The 19,752-nt window shown below is 38.9% G+C and overlaps 2 protein-coding genes across 5 annotated transcripts; both read right to left on the bottom strand.

Moving 5' to 3' along the window:
• Nucleotides 1-2,037: 2,037 nt before the first annotated feature.
• Nucleotides 2,038-13,855, bottom strand: LOC127778812 (transcription initiation factor TFIID subunit 5-like). Of its 3 annotated transcripts, XR_008018574.1 has the most exons (22): nucleotides 13,561-13,855; nucleotides 12,917-12,998; nucleotides 12,323-12,401; nucleotides 12,111-12,202; nucleotides 11,928-11,984; nucleotides 11,673-11,760; nucleotides 11,447-11,556; nucleotides 11,158-11,256; nucleotides 10,621-10,772; nucleotides 9,262-9,372; nucleotides 9,111-9,180; nucleotides 8,982-9,021; nucleotides 8,468-8,632; nucleotides 8,293-8,369; nucleotides 7,898-8,014; nucleotides 7,499-7,764; nucleotides 6,435-6,530; nucleotides 6,281-6,356; nucleotides 6,124-6,183; nucleotides 4,880-5,047; nucleotides 3,158-3,277; nucleotides 2,038-2,375 (listed from the first exon to the last, which is right to left on the bottom strand). XR_008018574.1 is itself a non-coding variant. In XM_052305440.1 (19 exons), exons 1-19 carry the CDS (start codon nucleotides 13,728-13,730, stop codon nucleotides 6,130-6,132), a joined length of 2,001 nt encoding a protein of 666 aa, XP_052161400.1. In that variant the 5' UTR covers nucleotides 13,731-13,854; the 3' UTR covers nucleotides 5,899-6,129. The 3 variants fall into 3 exon arrangements, 1 of the variants encoding a protein (XP_052161400.1); XR_008018575.1 differs by lacking the exon at nucleotides 4,880-5,047 and having other exon boundaries at nucleotides 2,040-2,375; XM_052305440.1 differs by lacking the exons at nucleotides 2,038-2,375; nucleotides 3,158-3,277; nucleotides 4,880-5,047 and having other exon boundaries at nucleotides 5,899-6,183; nucleotides 13,561-13,854.
• A 3,175-nt stretch (nucleotides 13,856-17,030) lies between these two features.
• On the bottom strand, nucleotides 17,031-19,282 carry LOC127778814 (cytochrome b-c1 complex subunit 7-like). 2 transcript variants are annotated; one of them, XM_052305444.1, is made up of 4 exons: nucleotides 19,062-19,282; nucleotides 18,806-18,963; nucleotides 18,075-18,113; nucleotides 17,031-17,372 (listed from the first exon to the last, which is right to left on the bottom strand). In XM_052305444.1, exons 1-4 carry the CDS (start codon nucleotides 19,156-19,158, stop codon nucleotides 17,304-17,306), a joined length of 363 nt encoding a protein of 120 aa, XP_052161404.1. In that variant the 5' UTR covers nucleotides 19,159-19,282; the 3' UTR covers nucleotides 17,031-17,303. The 2 variants fall into 2 exon arrangements, with proteins under 2 accessions (XP_052161404.1, XP_052161403.1); XM_052305443.1 differs by having other exon boundaries at nucleotides 18,075-18,122; nucleotides 19,062-19,277.
• Between the last annotated feature and the right edge of the window lie 470 nt (nucleotides 19,283-19,752).

Below are 19,752 nucleotides of genomic sequence, written 5' to 3'. Positions count from 1 at the left end.
TAGTATAGCCAAGCAAGTTTAATAGTAGTATAGCCAACTACTAGCTCCAAATCATCTATAGCCAATTTATATAATAGTTACCTACAAATATATACTATACTATTAATATCTGATCCTACCTGTTATACATAAATTGTGTCTTCGAGTTCATATTGTAGCTGGCTATAAATCTATAACCAACTGCTCATCTCTCTTCTTTATTTTCATTTTTATTTATAATCTGTTATTGTACATGCTCTTACATATAGCATGTAAAACACGTACAAGAGTACACCCCATGCTTTCACTCAGTAGTACTAGGTATTACTACTATAGTACGCCTGTTTTCAGTTATTTTTACTACTAGTACTATCTTTCTTTGGAATCTGACTAGCTAGCTGGTCATACATACTACTACTACAGTACGTACACAAACATTTGGTCAATATTGGAGTAACAGTTACTGCAGCTCCACCATGATTGGTCTTGGATGGGCCCAGCATCAGACATTAATTAATCACTCTGTTCTTTTTACCCATCAGGGAGTAAAATATGTTCAGGAATCCTAAGGTTTTTCACACTCTGTAACAGCAACTCTCTCATCAGGAGTAAAATATTAACTTGAATGTTTTGTTCTTTAAAATGCTCAAGGTCCAAATGACACTCTACCCTGCCTATAGCCTCTTTTGACCCGAGCGAGTATAATGTACAGGTTTGGTTTGAGGCCTAAATTAGATTTACCAATATTTGACAATTTCAATAGTATTTAGTGTCTATTTGGTTTGAAGCCAAATTTTAGCATGTCTAAGAAAATAGACCATTTCAATAGTAAACTTAGGCTATTTTGACTTCAATCCAAATACAACTTTACCTTACCAAAATTAGTCATGCCAAAATTTGGTATTGACAAAATTTGGTAAGGCCTATTTAGGCCACAAACCAAATCAACCCAATATGACGATGCAAGTATGTTCTACATATTACCACACTATATTTGTGTTTACTTGAAGGAAAGAGAAAAGTTGGTTAAAGATTTGTAGTCAACTACAACACAAGCTCCAATAACCTATGTGAGATAGGATATGCATTAATGGTATGGTATATATCTATAAGTAAGTATGGTATAAGTGAGCTATCAAGTTAGTTATAGATAATATGTTAATTTTTGAAACTAGCAGTTGATTATATTATTAAACTTGATCTTAGGTTCTGTTCGACAACACCTTTTCCTAACTTCTACTCCATCTTTTTCCGTGCACACGTTTCACAAGCTGCTAACTGATATGTTTTTTTAAAAAGTTCATATAGGAAAGTTGCTTTAAAAATTCATATTAATTCAGTTTTCTAGTTTATTTTAGCTAATATGTAATTAATCAACGTTATTTGTTGTTCCGTTTTGCATGCAAACAATTGGAGTTCCCAACCTCCACTTTCGAAGGCAGCCTTAGGTTCCGTTTGGTAGAGGTTTAACTTCTAAATTTAACTCTAGGAGTTAGGTTTGGAGTGGAATTTTGTGGAGCAGTCTAAACCAAATTGAACCTCTCTAGTTTATTTTGTGAGAACGCTTTACCTAGCTCTGCTCCTATTTTAGACGGAGTTGAAACTATTTGACTGGGCTCTAGGGGAGGTGCAGTTAGACCCGTGCCAAACAGGCCCTTAGCCTATTAGCTGCATCAAACACTTTTGATTTTAATAATTTTAGCGTAATTTATTTTTAACATCGGCTTATAAATCACTAAGATATATAACACATACACAAGTTTTAACGCATGTACATTTTTATTGTTAATAAGCGTTATAACTAATAATCAACCGTAAACGAGATGAAGGGACTGATTTTCATTGTTCAGAGACAAACCAACTAATAGCATATAGATACATTTACCTAATTTCTATGATTAATAATGACCTATATACAATTAAGTTTATACTTCCTCCATTTCACAATGTAAGACTTTTTAGCATTGCCTATATTCATTTAGATATTAATAAATCTAGAGATATGTATATGTTTAGATTTATTAACATCTATATGTATGTGGACAATGCTAGAAAGTCTTATATTGTGAAACGGAGGGAGAAGTAGTGAGGGGGTGAGCACGAGTCACTTTGAAGGTACCATCCATCTAGTTAAGCAAAATCAACTAAAATTCACTTATCCTGTATTATTGTGTATATGGTGTGTGACAATGGGTACCCGTAAAGTGAAGTGAGATGCGTCCATATCCCTATAGTCTTGTAGCTAGGGCATATGACAAAGCTCGCTTTCTGATGATGATGTGCTAATATTCTTTCATCCAAGGAAACTCGCTAGCTAGGGTTTGTTGGGCAGCAACTTCGGCCATGTTTTCTTGATCATTTGCGTGTTGTTGAAGATGGACGGCATGGATCCCTTCCTAAAAGGCATATATAGCCATATCAATCAAGAGATGGAATCCATTCACACAAGAAAAAGGGCATAGCAATCTTCTCACTTTTCAAGTAACAACACAACTTGAAAGGCATCTTTCTTCTTAGACTTGTCTCTATTTCTCTCTGTTGATATTTCATTATAAATAAAGGAAATTAGGCATGTTTGTTAACACTATGTGGTGTCATATCTCAAATAACAAAACCATAATAACACAAGTTCACTTTTCATGTAACAACAGAACTTAAAAGGCATCTTTCTTAGAGCTCTCTCAATTTTTCTTTTTCTTTTAAAAAATATTGATATTTGCTATTTCATTATAAATAAAATTAGGCATGTTGTTAACATATGTGGTGTCGTATCCCAACTAACAAAACCATAATAACACTGGTTCACCAAAATGAATTATTGCACTAACAGGTAGATTGATGCCACTGTGCATCTGCACTGCCACAATTATCAAAAGAAAGCACCACAAAAAGGCTAGCTTCACATCTATGGTTCTATAATGCAAGGCACTCATGAAATTCACCCCCCATATCTTAAGGTTTTATGCCATTTGCACAAAAGCCACTTTCCTCTTGCATTTTCAGCAAAGAGCACACTTTGCATTGCTACTAAAAAAAAACTTCCTTTTCTCCCATGCATCATCACATGAGGCCATGTCACTTTGCCACACAAGATGAAAAGAAGGGGGTGGGAAAAAAAAGGTAAGATGACAATGATCCAATTGCACCCCACATCATCACATGGGCTGCTCCCACTAACCTTAGCTTGGGTAGATTTGTCCACTCATGTCATCGAGCCCAAAAAAAGTGACCCCTTCTGATCTTCCTACCATCATCTTTCTTGTGTGTTGTTCAGAGAGCAATGGTAGCTCCTGCAAGGCTGCAACACAAACTTGGAATGAATTGAAAATGGAAGAAACCTAGGGCACCATGCTCCTACTTCATGGGGATGACAGGAATGCACAGTGAAGATTCTCACATGATGATGCATGCATATAGTGTTACAGAAAATTGTAAATGTATGCAGTGATCAGTGACTGCTCCAATACCTTGAAATTTATTGGCAGGTGAGTTATATATTATTGTTTTGGTTGAATGGTTCAGACACTCAAAATACTCAAATGCATCTGCTGCTTGCTAGTGCTATACTGCCACTGTGATATGCCAATCATTCTCCAATAACCTTTTAAGACATCAATACTCACATCATGGATTGATCAATAACCACACAACTTATAAAAGGGGCATCTTTGCTCCCTAACCACCAAGGGGAATATTGCAAAAAACTAATTAAGCACCATGATCTGAATAGTTAGTGTGATCAAGTTGCCAAATCACTTGTGTCCACAAAATGATAAGAGGCATGCCCTACCACAAGTGGGTGGACGGTAGGAGATGTGCAAGGACCAGCTTATTATCACCAGATCAGCTTCATCCTTTCAATATTCTTAGCACGGAGCACTCGCAAAGATCACTCAAAACGTACGTGGATAGAACGTACCATGTTAGGGGTTGTTTGGTTCACCATCACCACTCCAGCTATCCATCCACACTAATAGTGGCAGCATCCTATGCATCTATATCCTCAATGTCATTTTGAAAAATGCAATATTTGCACTGAAATCATCTTCAGTTAAACTAACAGTCAAATCCAGTTAAACCAAAATGTTGAATGTTAGCTATAATAACAACACCAGAGCTGAAAAAAGGCCATGCAAGTCACTATATATGTGAGATTCATGGCAGTTGTCCTTAGAAGAAGAGGCCAAATGCCAAGGGTCTAGTACTCTAGCCTAGGAGACATACACAATAATGGAGCAATGTCTGGACTCCAAAAAGGCTGCTGGCACTGTGTATGATACATGGTGAACAGAGGTAGAGGGGACCTCAGTACCCTCACACTGTCACAGCTTATGAGGCTGCAAGCTGATCCTGCCATGTACCAACTAGGTAGGCTGCTCACCTTTGGGACATAGGTCCCATGGAGGTTGGAGGATGACCCTCCTTGCTCTCTAATCCATCTTAAGCAGGCAATGCAAATTATGAAATGCAGGATGTTGAAAGCTACATTTCATCCACACAATGCCAACTGGTTTTTTTAGATGGATATGAAAAAGTTGAGCCTTTTTGCCAATCATGTTGATCAACTAATTAGGCTCTCAAAAAAAGATTACAGCCTGCAAGATGCGCTGTGTATAATTGTGAAGGGATTAACTTTGTTTCATGAGGGATCTCATCTGATTGATGGCAACCTGCTAGTAATATGGTAGTTTTATGCCTGTGACATCCTCTGATGAAGTGGTGAGTATTCTACCAAATATTCACCAGGATACCAGCAAAATATGTGTTAGGTAGCCAGATAGTCACATGCATTGCTTTCCATTTATCTAAGAAAAAAGTCACATGCATGCTAGGAGGGATCCAAAACCCAATGACAGTCCAGTTGTTTGCTTGTAAACTCTGCAGATGAATACAAATTTACCTTTTATGTGGTTTGGTGTGTCCAGTCTTTCTGGCGAGTATGGCCAACACAAGGATTTGGATAAATGGTGCACACACATATTCTAGCAAACAGTTGAAAGTTTCTAAGGTTCTAGTTCCACTTCCACCAAGCATTGATCTAGGCATTCACTTCTCTCACTGAGACAAGCTGTGAGAGAAACAAAAAACAATTACATGAACTTCACAGGAAAAATAGTTCACCTGTCAGGGTATATTTATATTTGAAAAAGAAAAAGCAAAAAAATAAAAAACTCGTTTTGGACGGATGGCGAAAGCAGTGGCGTGATGGGAGAAAGCTGAAAGCGTGGACCATCATAAGTTTGCAGCTGAGAGTGAAATGTCAGGCTGATAGATCCATAACCTTGTACACTGGGAGACAGAGACGCGGTGGCACTGGTATATGGAGTGTGTTTGCATGGACACAGGTGCCGGGAGACCAAATCATTTGAGCATTGAAACTACAAGACAGGCAACGTCTCCGATTCAATTCTGCCGAAATCCACCATCATTTTCACAGGTAAATACATGAATCTGCTGCACTCTACTATACCACACTACATGACCATTGGTAGATTGACAGATTTGAGTTTGCCTCATGCCCTCTCACCCTCTAAAATTTTTTTAACAGTGAAGATCCAGGGCTGTTCATCCCAGCACCTAGGCCATGGGCTGTTGGTCGACTGTTGCCAAGGTGGCCAGCTTGGCCATCAGTAGAGCAATCAGTGAGCAACAGTAGCAGCTAGCAGGTAAGAGCAGTGGATCAGTGCCTATGGAGCTTACTGTTTGGTACCAAGAGAGTTAGAACCAAATTTAAATTGGCAGAAATCCGAACATAAGAAACTCTGCTTTAATCATTCTCTGTGAGAAGGAGTTATCGCGCGGGCATGGTCTATCCAGAAAATGAGGTTACACGGTTATACCTCGGTTCAGATTTGACCCCATCCATACAAAGGGTAGAATTTGAGGAAAGAAAGATTGGTTGAAACAGTATGGCACACGTAGAGTAAAGTTAGATGTATCATTACGGGAAATTGCATATATTTTGAACTGGCTAATGCTACATCACTACACATATTGCAACGAATTGCAGTTACCCCTAGGTTCACTGGGATCACTAAGGGAAAATGTAGATGCTACGACACCTGCCACCCCAGTAGACATCAACTTTACTACTTACTAAAACCAAAAACTGAAAGAATGCTACTTGTACTCTATAGAACATACAGAAGCTTAGGAGCCAAGTGAGGGAGCACCAGCCGCAAATAAAAGATTCCTCCGAGAAAACTGCAACAAGATGAAAGCAGTTATGTTTACAATGCATAAGGTAACAACCATAACTTAAGGCAACATAATGGACTAAAGGAGGGAAAAAAATTCTCACCTGCAGAGTGTAAACAGGGGTTGATTTTGTAGGGAGGGCTTTCAGCATCCTCAGTCGGTTAGCTGAACCACCTTTGCTGTACAAGGACATTTTACAACAAGAGTAAGGCAATGATTTGGTACAAGCATCTTTATAAACACTTCGATCAACTCACGTATCATCCATCTTAAGAGTCTTAGTGCTGGAGGCGACATCCCATAGTTTTACAGTGCAGTCGGCTGATCCAGATGCAAGTAATGCCCCTTCACAGCTAAAATAATGGCAGAATGTATTAACTAAGATCAACCATACTTTTCCTTAAACTACAACAGAACGCAGATTATAGACATCACAAAACAGCAAACATGACTCCCTCTGAAAGAAATAACAGTGAGCATTTATATACACAAATCATGCGCACCATACATGGAAAGCATTGTGCGAGTAAAAAAGTCCTTAAATCGCAAGCTTAAATAAAGCAAAGCATAACAACAAATGATCATTTACAGGATAGTCTAAACAAAACATTCCATATGTAATCACTTGTAACCAACAACATGCATGTTTCTATTGTTCTCCCCAAAAGAAGGTGTGTTGCTGCTAACAGCAAGGTTTTGACATGCCAACGCAATGATAATACTTCGAAGTCTGTATTAATCTCATTGATTTATTCAAGAAATTCAAAGCAGATTATCAAAGAAAAAAGACAAACTGTTGGCCGTAAAATTCACCAGTTAACAGCTGGTAACTGGCCTTGAAACTGGAAACATCTATGTGGAAGTTTTTGCTACCATTAGAACTCCTCAGGTTCACCCCTCTAATAACACTTTTTTCAAATTTAAGTTCTATACAAAAATACTCCAATTTGCTTCCACTGATACAGTGTAAATCCCAAAGCCCAACTCTAAAACTGAAAAGGCAAAAACCAGACGCAGCCAGATCTGGTTTCTGATGCCCTTGTGAGTGATATCATTTAAACACATCTAGATGAGGATGGAAGAAACGATGAGCTGATTTCTTGTATATAGATAGATCATGCTTACTCAATTCAAATAAACCAATTGATTTTCCAAAACTCAGTCCTGCTACATATGCACTAGCCAGTTTGCCAAGCCATGCTATAAGCCTATAACTAGCGTAGTGCCGTAGTTCCATAATACTACTCTATTGGCATATTAAAGAAATCGGCTAGATAGATATTATATTTTTACCAGCCAACCAGCATCAAATGATGATTACCTGTAAGCAAGCGACCACACACAAGAGTTATGTCCCACTAGCGGTGAAACACAACAACCAGAAGATATATCCCACATCATGATTGTTCCATCTTCATCTCCAGAGGCCATGTATCGCCCATCAGGAGACATTGCCAATGATAAAACCATACTCCTATGGCCAATAAACATCCTTATACATTCACCTGTTTGAACATCCCATAGTCTTACTGTTTTGTCACTGGAGCCAGTGGCAATGTAGTTGCAGTTGACATGCCATTGCACACACTGTCAGGCAAAAGTATTTTTTTAAAAAAATGCAGACATCAATATAGGAAATTAGAGAATAAGCATGTATGGAAATATTCCAACATTAAGTGATCCCATATAAGAAAATGACCAAAACCATGAGTACACTTACATCAACATCAGATAAATGCCCAGCCATTATTCTCAAAGGCTGGATTTTATCCATGGACCAGATTCTAGCAGTCCTGTCATGCGAAGCACTAGCAAAGTAATGTCCAACTGGACTAAACTGCCAAAAGAAAACAGAACAGTGTCAACAACTATCATAGCACAAGGACTACAATAACAGAATCAGATAACTTGCATCCAAAAGAATTTGACAGTGAGCTTTTCACAGGACATATAAGTACCTAGTACTCCATCATGGAGAGTACTAACGATGAAATACTAGTTAGGAATAGTTCATAAGGAGCACACAGAAACCCATGCTTCCTTTTTTCTTTTTGGCATTTAAAACAGCTTTGTATCCACACTAATAATATACTAAAAGAACTGGTAATCACATACTTGGACATCCCAAACAGGGTAGTTGTGTCCTTTGTAGCAAACAAGATTAGCATTCAACTTGGTGTTCCATAAGCGAACTGTAGCAAGTCAAAAAAATATGATAAATTGTGAATTCTAATTAATAAAGTAACAAGGAAGAGAATGATACAAAACAAGCACAATGAGAAGGCTTTACTTGTTGAGTCTGCAGATGATGACAAGAGGAAGTCCCCAATTGGGCTAAACATGGTAGAATAAACTGGTCCAGAATGACCTTGGAATAATGTACAGGATTTCCGCGCTTCATCTGATGTCGATACCCGTTCAATCTGGGAGGGTCCATTCTCGCCTTGTGAACAAGCTGAAAATTATAGTTTCTTCAATCAGTAAATACCATCATTGCATAATTGACTTTGATGCTAGGAGGATTAATGTTCTAAGACTATCATAAGGTTCTGAACAGGTTCCAGAGTCAAATACTGTAATGACACAAGTGCATCAGTACATCCAGCAAGTATGACTGAAAAACATCATACTTCTTAGGACTTGTAACTGGAACTTTGAATGATACAAATGAATGTACCATTATAGTATTTTTAAGAAGGCAATAGCCAATTAGTCACATAAACCAGACGCAAATTTATATAAGTGTTTCAGCATAACACAAAGCAGAACAAATAATCAAAAATAAGGAGTGAAGAACAACTAACATGCTTTGGAAGGCTGGCCAATCTTTGACATATCCCAAACCTAGTGAACACCAAGGAGATTTTACACTTTTTACTATTACGATAATACAGAAATCACATAATAAGAAGATGCCACCTAAAAGGACTAGCCTTCACTGATGAATCAGCGAATCCACCAACGACCAATGAACCATCTTGCGAAATTGATGAGCAATTTAACCTGAGTTCCACATATAATGATTAAACTGGAGGAAAAATTGAAAATAAAAATTGTCAGGCATTGATCCATAGTTAAGTTTACCCATTATGTGTATTAAGGAATGTATAGAAGCTAACAGATGGCAATGACAAGCTATTCAATTGTGCACGGTTTCGCAAGTCCTCAAGAATTGACTGCTCAACTTCAACAGACCTGAAAAAAAATAATCAGTAAACGTCTATTAGATTCTTACAGATAAAGGTAAGGCTGATGAGTCAACAAAGATGTCCAACAAATAAAAGTAAACATGTGTACAAAGAAATTATTACAACTTAATATAAGAAAAAAACATCACTATAGAAAATCTTATCAGTGGGCTTAGGCTCTGTTTGCAAGAGCTGGTTCCCAACACCCTACTCTCGTTTTCCGCACGCACGCTTTTCAAACTGTTAAACGGTGGTTTTTTTAGAAAAAGTTTCTATACGAAAGTTGCTTAAAAAAATCATATTGATCCATTTTTGAAAAAAAAATAGCAAATACTTAATTAATCACGTGCTAATGGACCGCTCCGTTTTCTGTGCGTACTGTTTGGGTTGGGAACCTGTTTTTGCGAACAGAGCCTTAATGGCCATGTCGTGATGATAGTTTGGAAGGCAAAGGAAATATAATCTTTGGTTTTGTTAATGTCTTACAAAAGTGCTTTTGAACAGCTCAAATATTCTACGGTTAAACAACATCTAAGCAATAACATATTGGCAGGTGGACATGGGATAACCAAATCATTTGAACAGTGTGGATGAGGAAGCAATATGTTGGTGCATAGAATATGCAGGCCCCTTTGAATTGGAGGAAAAACAAAGGAATTGAAATCCTATAGGGAAGATCATTGTTCATGCCTTTGATTTGTAGGAATGAGGAAAGGAAAATCACAGGAGACTTTCCTGTTCCTACAAATCTAGAGGAAAACATAGGAAATTTAACGTCCATTCCAAGCTCATGTTTTTGTTATCTCGCGTTGGATCAAGGCAAATCTAGTAGCTCATGGCCACTTGTCTATTCAATTAGTGAGGGTAAGATGTGTATAAGTAGATAAGAAACCCAATTTACTCTTATAATCCAAGCCGATTGATGTTTTTCCTACGGTCCAATCAACCTACAAAATTCCTTTGTTTTCCATATTCCTAAGTTTTTTAATCCTGCGTTTCAAAAGGGGCAGTCTGCAGGAAAAATGAAACAATGGCCACATGAATTTAAAAAACATGTGGTTACCTTCTTCCCAACCACGGACCAGGAAATGGATGCAGAGGAAGTTATAATTTTATCCTAACCTAAAATCCTGAATCATTTCAGGAGAACTTTTTAACCTTAGGTCACAAACCAGACAATATTCAAAATTAGATGACCAAATTGGACTTCTCAAAAGAAAATTTGAAGTGATTAAAGATGTATTGTACGACGTACGTCATTGGAAGCGTTAGCTCTGGTTTAACTCGTGGTGCTATAGAAACCATGCTAGTTTCAGATTTCATGTTTTTCCCTGTGGTTCCTACAAACTTGTCCTTTTTGATCTTTTTATGTGAGCCACCCTGCTTTCCACCTTCTGAGGATCTTTTCTGTAGCAAAAATAAGAAAAGAGTGAAATGAGAAGGCTAAGAAACATCAATGGTGAGTGAGGAACATAGTTCCCCCTATGCAGCTGCCTAGCCTTCCCAGGTGCTAGGTTCTAACCAGTCTGCCTGCTAGCATTTACGGGAGCACTGAACAAAGGAGAATGCAGAATTACATAGTGGAACAAATCAATGAAACATTGATATCATATACAGCTGACAGCCAGTGCACATCAGAAAGTACTGTTTTTATAATAAAGCAACCATAAAAATCACAAGTTGCAAACAGAATCGCACGCACTAAAAAAAAGGAAAGCTTGTGTTTCAATGACCCAGGGCATAGGAAGCAAAATGAAAAAAAAGACTGGCATACTACAAAACAGTTTCTTGCCTTGTTGTCTTCTGTGTCTGCATCCTTGCTTTCTATTTCAGTTTTATCAGAATCTGAAATTGCCTTCTCCATACGTTCTTCAAGTGAATCTTCAAGTATCTGCATTACAGAATTTAAATCACAAAAATAAAATGTCTGAGCATAGTGAACAAATAATAAAAACGGCTAGAATCCCATTAAATATTAACTGATCGATCTATATAATTTCAATTCGTTTAGGCTGTATCCTTAACTATTGATAAAATAAATGATGAGAATTGGGAAACCACCAGACTGGTACAGAACATACCCCCCAATGCACCTCCTTCTGATTTATCTGTTTTGTCAAGTCCTTGCTAGTTCCAATCAGAACAACAGCATCCGAGTCATCAATGATTAATGGAGACTGCCCAGGGGATACTATCAATATTGTAAAGGAAAGTTGGAACAGAAGATTCAGATAACTCACAAGGAGCAAATGCAGGATGAACATTTAGGTCACTAATCATGAGTTATAACAGATTGGGGAAACTTACCTTGAAAATCTATGCGTTCATTGATTATTCCAAGCACCACAAGAGCTTGTGTTTTGTGGAGATACTGGAGAAGCAATTCATATGAATACTGCAATAAAAAAAGACAGAAACTTTAATTGGGACAGCTGATTATATTTCCAGAAAAGCAATTTTGCAGCAATCAAGAAATTACAGTGGCTATCATGAAATGCTGCCCCAAAAAATAGTACATGGTACAGGGTTGAAATGAAAGGGGATTTGGAAATGGTATACAACCTCACATAGCTTAATTCTGAATTTATTCTGCCTTAAAGATCGAGCCACTTCCATTTGCTGAAATTACAATATTTAGAAGGATAAGCCATAATTTGTAAACTTTGAGGAGATAGAATCAAATAAACAAAAAATAAGTCTTCATTCAAAATAGGGTAGTGCAATGTGAAAAGCTGAGTCACTAACTTCCAAATGTAAAGGAGAAAGGATGCTTTCCAGCTTCTTGAGATCCCTCGAGTGTTCATGGTCTTCACGAAATGTGTGGAAAAATGAGCAAGCTGCAGTGCTCATAAGTTAGTGTATCAAAGAAAGAACTGCCCCGAATAAACTGATAGAAAGCAAAAAAAAAAAAAAAAACTGACAGAAGATTCATTATCATATCCACCTACTAGCATTACCTTCCTGTGTATGTCCCTCTGCCACTAAATCCATGAAGCAGTGGAAAAATAGTGGATAAAGAATGCGGAGTAATTCATGCTACAATAGAAATAAAAATTTAGAAAGAGATTATATAGCTTAATTTAGGAACATTAAAATACATATAAAAAAATTATACAAAATAAAGGTGCAATGGTAATTATGTACATTACAAATCGCAGGAAGCAAAACATACTTTCTGCCTGTGTAGTAAGTACAGATGTTTATAGGAATACTATTTTGCTCTCCAGAAGGTGGGCAGCACTGGATGGATGGAAGAGAATACACGAAAGAAGACTCAAGTAAATGCTCCATCTGAAGCAACAAACTGTGACTCTAGAAGCTTGCTATACAAAACAGACGAACATTTTTAACAAGAGAAACAAGTGACCAGCTCTATGTGAATAACACAGAAAACACTCTTAAAAGATGGTATAGGCTGTAACACAGTAACAAATGAACAGATTGGATATAACAGTTCCATGCCTCAAAGCAGCTAAAACACATATGGTTGTAAAATACAAAAAAAAGGGGCAGGTTATGAAAGTGAATTACAATCTGCGCATGTAACACACCTTGTAGTGATCAAGATAACTGTATGCCCATGTTCTTAGTTTACTATAGCCATCATAGTACCTCGCTGGATCGTTTTCTGACCTGTCATTGCAGGCAATGACACAATCAAAATGATGTAGAGGGTAAAGATAATAAGAACAACACAATGAGCTAGGAATTAGATGCGGAACTACCCCTGCTGCAGTGAGAAGAAGTGCTACAGTAGAATCCATGCGGTAATTAAGAATATGTGGTTGAACACAATATATGAAAATCATGACAGAATTCCTCGTAGAAATGTGGTTCCGCACTCATCCTCGCCGTAGAAATTGTCGGTTGAGAGTTAAGCGCTCAAATTGATCCTACCAAATTGCTTCCTCCACAAAACCATCCCCAAACACCCAAGCAAAGCTAGTAATACTACTACTCCAAAAATGGAACAAATTACTCCTGCGTGGGGGAAACCACACGACCAAATTGAGGTCCCTTAGTACTAGTTGAGTGTGAAAACAACATCTCGAACAAAAAAAAAATCAATTTATAACAATAATAATTGCACTACGACACTACAAATTCCACCACTAGGTTTCCGAAACTCCGGCGGCTGAGCCGAGCGCGAGAGGCCGCAAGAGCAGAATCCGGGAGGGGAGGGGGAGGTCGTTACCTGGAGAGCGCGGCGTCGGAGAGGGAGTGGGAGGAGGAGGAGGCGGTGGTGGTGGTGGTGGTGGTGGCGGAGAGGCGGGTGCGGTCCTCGAGCAGCGCGAGCCCCGCCACGCGGAAGCCCTTCCGCTGCAGGTACTGGTGCACCTTCTTCTCCATCTCCTCGTCCTCCATTGCCGCCGGGGCGGAGAAGGTTCGGGGAGCTAGGGTTTTGAGAAGAGCTCGGATCCGTGGCGGGGCGGGGAAACGTCAGAGGAAGAAGAAGAAGAAGAAGAAGGAGAAGAAAGCAAAGCAACAGCAGCACGAGGAGGAGCAGAGGCAAAGGGAGGAAGAACGCAGCACAGCGTCATGCGTGCTTCAGGCAGAGGCCCAGCCCAATCCGTTATATGGCCTTGGCCCAGGAGTACGCAATTGCTCCTAGAAAGGAATAGGTTCACTTCACGTCCCTCATCCTACGGTCGAGTTACAATCACATCCCTCATCCGCAAAACCATATACAACACATTCCTTATCTTATAAAACCGGCGTAAACAACGTCTTAAGGCAGTATTCAGCCCGGTTTTAGTTAACATGGTGCTTACGTGGCACTCTAATAAAAATAAAATAAAAATCATGGTTCATGCCAATTATTTTTCTCTCTTCTCTACCCTTCTCCTACATTTACTGGTCTCTGGTTCATCGATGCCGATGGGAAGGTGGAAACGTTGTGGTGTGGAGAAAGGAGACAGCGATAGTAGAGAAGCAGCAGCAGGAAAGCTTAGCGGAGAAAGGGGGTGGAGTCGCCGCCAAGGAGTCATCGGGTCGAGCGACGCCATCGCCGCCACTTCCTGTCATCTAGGCAAGTCCATGACGCGCGTGCAAAGGAAGGCGGCCTCATCGGTGACGCAGAAGGGTTCCAGCTAGGGTGGAAACGGTACGGAAATGGACGGAAACCATATTTATCGTTTTCGTTTTCATATTTTTTTCGGAATCGGAAACCCCGGATACGAAAACGGAATCGAATATTATCGAAACTGAAAACGGAGCGAAAACGAACTGGCGCGAATACGGTAACGAAAATTTATCGGAATAAAAAACCCCTCAAACTGATAAATCCAATTGAATAAATTATCTATATTTAAAAGAGTAATGCTGTTGATAAATCCCAATGTAGGACAAAAAAATATTCTTATGTAATTTTAGATTTACATAACAAATATTTTTTAAAAAAATAACAGCCAAACACCATGATATTCACTATTTAGTGCTTAAAAAGAGAATCCAGGATATTTCAGTCACAAAATTTCTGGTAATTTCGAGAGAATTTCCGGAAAGTTTCCGACCGATTCCGAGTTCCGACGAAAACTGCCCTTATCATTTCCGATTCCGTTTCTGAGAAAATATTTCTGAATTCGTTTCTGTTTCCGAAAAATTCCGAAAAAATTCCAACCGACAGATTCCGTTTTCGAAAATAAGTCTGGAATCCGAAAAGTTTTCGTACCGTTTTCACCCCTAGTTCCAGCTGGTCGCGGAGGCGATAGCGGCTTGACGCCCTCAACAGCTTTTGGTTGGAGAGGAGTCGTCAATGGAGAGATGAAGAAAAAGAGGAGAGAGAGGAGGAGAGAAGATGACATGGGTTCCACATAAAAATGCCACATAGCCAAAAAGACCATGTCAAATTGCCACGTAGATGCCACATCAGTTAAAACTGCTTTAAATACTACCGAGAGATTTGATTTACATCGGGTTTTAAAGATGAGGGATACATTGTATTTGGTTTTGTGATTTTTTGTGGTTGAGGAATGAAATCCAAACTCAACTCTTAGATGAGGGATGTAAGGTAAATTATTCCTCCTAGGAAAAGACATAGGCCGAACTTACAAGATTGTGGGCTCGTTTGGGGATTTTCTGCTACCTACAACTTCTCTAGAATCAAAAAAAATTCCCAAACAGTTTAACTTTCCACCCATATTATAAGAAGTTATAGTTTTAGAATCTAGAAAATAAACTAAAAGCCAGAAAACAGTTTTCCAAGTTCTATAGTAGCTGGTTGATAGCCAGATTCTAAGATAATCTCTGCTTTCCGCCCATATTATAAGAAGTTATAGTTGTAGAATCCAGAAAATAAACTAGAAGCCAGAAGACAGTTTTCCAGGTTCTATAGTAGCTGGTTGATAGCCAGATTCTAAGATAATCTCTGCTTTCCGCCCATATTATAAGAAGTTATAGTTGTAGAATCCAGAAAATAAACTAGAAGCCAGAAGACAGTTTTCCAGGTTCTATAGTAGCTGGTTGATAGCCAGATTCTAAGATAATCTCTGCTTTCCGCCCATATTATAAGAAGTTATAGTTGTAGAATCCAGAAAATAAACTAGAAGCCAGAAGACAGTTTTCCAGGTTCTATAGTAGCTGGTTGATAGCCAGATTCTAAGATAATCTCTGCTTTCCGCCCATATTATAAGAAGTTATAGTTGTAGAATCCAGAAAATAAACTAGAAGCCAGAAGACAGTTTTCCAGGTTCTATAGTAGCTGGTTGATAGCCAGATTCTAAGATAATCTCTGCTTTCCGCCCATATTATAAGAAGTTATAGTTGTAGAATCCAGAAAATAAACTAGAAGCCAGAAGACAGTTTTCCAGGTTCTATAGTAGCTGGTTGATAGCCAGATTCTAAGATAATCTCTGCTTTCCGCCCATATTATAAGAAGTTATAGTTGTAGAATCCAGAAAATAAACTAGAAGCCAGAAGACAGTTTTCCAAGTTCTATAGTAGCTGGTTGATAGCCAGATTCTAAGATAATCTCTGCTTTCCGCCCATATTATAAGAAGTTATAGTTGTAGAATCCAGAAAATAAACTAGAAGCCAGAAAACAGTTTTCCAGGTTCTATAGTAACTGGTTGGTAGCCAGATTCTAATATAATCTCTGCTTTCCGCACATATTATAAGAAATTATAGTTGTAGAATCCAGAAAATAAACTAGAAGGCAGAAGACAGTTTTCCAGATTCTATAGTAGCTGGTTGATAGCCAAATTCTAAGATAAACTCTGCTTTATAGTTTATTTTCTAGATTCTATGGTTACATATAATCAGAATCTACAGAGTTTGAATAGCTGAATATCATGGAAGAAACTACAGCTAGAAGCTTTCCTAAATAGGGCCGTAAACCCTCCCAACACAATACGTTTAACCCTAGTTAATAGCTTAGCCTATCATCATTTGCTCTACTAGGTTATCACCCGTAGAAAAAAAAACGAAACCACCAAAAATAATTTCTAAATATAACTTTTTATATATTTTTGTGTTCCTAGCAATTTAAAAACCAATGCTATAAAATAAACTAAGATGAAAAAAAAACTTTAAAATCAATTATAAAATTAAGCTTCAAAATTCAAATTTTAGCTACAACTGATAAGCCAATAAGCAAACAATGGAGTTGTCTAAAGTGAAATTCGAAATGAACATAGTAAAACAGGAAAATACGGCTCAGAGGGTCTGTGCGACAATGAAAACTTTCTTACCTACTCAGCTCCAAGTGAAGCTGTTTAGAGTTTTAAATTGATTACAAAACATACACCATATGTCAGTTGTCATACCAAAAGGTATCTATGGAGAACTGACGGTGGGTATCTTCACATAATAAGCATACACATAACACATTACACAACAAGGATTTTAGCATAATACATGGTACATAATCGTCCACTGCGTTTTATTGAATTCACTTTCATACATCAAGAAAATTAGAAACAGGCCTACGAAGTAGACGCTTCATGGGATGGTCCTCTGGTACAGGGGGAGTGCTCCCAATGCTTCGCGCTCTGCGCTCTCCTTTTTCACCTGAAAAGCATGATGTGTCAAACAGTAGCCAGCAAAAGATGGTTTTTTATCAAAATTTAACGTGAGTTTTGTTTCTTAAGGCCCACACATCAGAGTAGTCAAGGATTGATTTCTTTGGAAGAAACATCTGCTCATATATGATGATATTCTACTACCAACAGAAGAGGAAACAAGTGTAATAAAAGGAGTACTACCCAAATCATTTATACCGATAACAGCAGACTGTTTCTCTGGACAATCACCAACAGCCAATGACACACTATTAGTGGATAGCAATTAACCGTCAGTAAATCATTTGAATGGGGCCTTGAGCAGAAATAACCTTTGCAATTATGCACACAATTTTTTAGATACTAAATCAGCATGAGGAACCAACATTCAGGAATTCATAGTACTGAAAGCCAATCTTAAGACAGCAAACCTAGTATTTTCATACAGTAGTAATAGTTGTACATGTACTTTGGCTAATTATTGGTCAAAATATACAAAGTTTGATCTTTGAAATCAAAATACTTGGAAAGTATCAGGTACCACAAACATGTATAATGAAAACAATTGTTCAAGTAAAGTGGCTCCTAAAAGAACATTGTGATGAGCGAAGTTCATTTTATTCCAGTATGTATAGTGCCAATTGCCAGCTCCCAAGTAGTAATCCATGGTTCAAGTAACAAGAAAGGTAAGGTGATAAAAAAGGACACTTACCAGTGCTAGCATATCAGATAAATAGCCTCTGAACGGTGTCTGCTTCGCCTGCCAAAAAGTGAAAATTAATGGTGTCGCAAATCACAATATATGAGATATGCAGATAGGTCCTCTTAAATAACTGATCAGACGGTAATTGACAGGAGAATGTCAAAACAGAATGTGATGAATGTGGAGAAGGAATTAAAGGTCTTATAGCTTCAAAGGGAAGCTCACTATATTCTGAACACAGGATAGGAAGCAAGAACTCAGTACACCCCGAAAACAACAAAGTATAAGAGGTCAATTGAAGCAAATTCACCAAACGATCTCAACAAAATAGACCTAACAAGGAGACACAAGCAAATGTATCAGAGAGAGAGGACAAAACTAACAGTGCCATAGCATCATTTAGTAACAGTTCCATTCCCTATCACAAGCATCAAATCGGTGTCCACCGCCCATTCCTATTCACCAATTGTCTCCCAGTTGCCATCCTTCTAATTCCTACGTCACCAAGCCACGGAGCGTCGCAGTCTCCCGGAGCAAAAGCTCGAGGAACGAACTAGCCACATCGACAAGCCACGTCTCCGTAAGTCCCTGGCCGCAATTGACCGTATCCACATTGACAACGCAAATGGAAGAAACAATTCTACTAATTCCACAGGTCGCGCACACATTCATACATACATACAAACAGAATGTGGGACTGAACCAAAACTACCGAGGATGATTGCGAAATCTTGTTCAACCTGGGCATCGGCGGGGAGGTACTGGTGCTTCATGGAGAGGTCCATGGCGCGCTTGAGGCGCTGGTTGCGGGCGTCCACCACCTCCCGCGGCAGCCGAGCCAGGGCCTCCTTGATGTCGAGGTCGTGGTAGGGGTCGTACAGGTCGTCGTACCGGAGCCCTGCCCACACCAGAACCCCGATGAGAGATCCCCCGCCGCGGCAAAACCCTAACCCTAACCCTAGCGGCGGAATTCGAAGGGGGGAGGGGGCAGCTCACCGTATTTGCGGAGGCGGGAGGCGACGGCGTTCATGTGGAGGCGGGCCAGCGGGTTCCGCCGCGGGTTCACCAGCCACGCCGACAGGGAGGACAGCATCTTCGAGAACCTTCCAGAAGCTTCCACGCTCTCTCTCTCTCTCTTCTCCGATGTGGCGGGTGCTTTGCTTGGGTTTGGTTTGACGAGAGAGGAGACCGTACGGTTGCTTGGCTTTGGGTGGTTGGGGTTGGGCCGCGAAGCTTGTGGAACATTCGACGGTGATGGGCCGGCGCCCATCTTCATTTAAAAAAATACCAGAGTAAATTTCATTTTCGACTACCTTTTTATTGCCGATGTTTCAGTTTGGGCCACCCTTCAACCAATGTTTTCACTTTGGACTGGGTAATTTCACCATTTTGTCACTTTAAAGTGACTCATTTTTTTTATCCATCTACTTTGTTCTATGTCAAAGCAATGGTCTACATACAACTAAAGAGGTTTATTGATGAATAGGAGCTGACATACTCGAGGTCTTTATATGCTTGAGAAAAGAGTTAGGATGGTTGAAAATAAAACAAAGGTAAGATTGTCCAGTCCAAAGTAAAAAACATTAGTTAATGTATGGTCTAAAGTGAAATATTGGTGTAAAAAGTAACCCAAAGTGAAATTTACTATGAACTATGAAACTGATGAATTTTTGAGTCTTTGTAGGAA

Source organism: Oryza glaberrima, chromosome 7 (assembly GCF_000147395.1).
Source record: "Oryza glaberrima chromosome 7, OglaRS2, whole genome shotgun sequence".
NCBI lineage: Eukaryota > Viridiplantae > Streptophyta > Magnoliopsida > Poales > Poaceae > Oryza > Oryza glaberrima.
The sequence above is the reverse complement of the archived record's forward strand: the minus strand, read 5'-3'. Positions and strand labels throughout refer to the sequence as shown.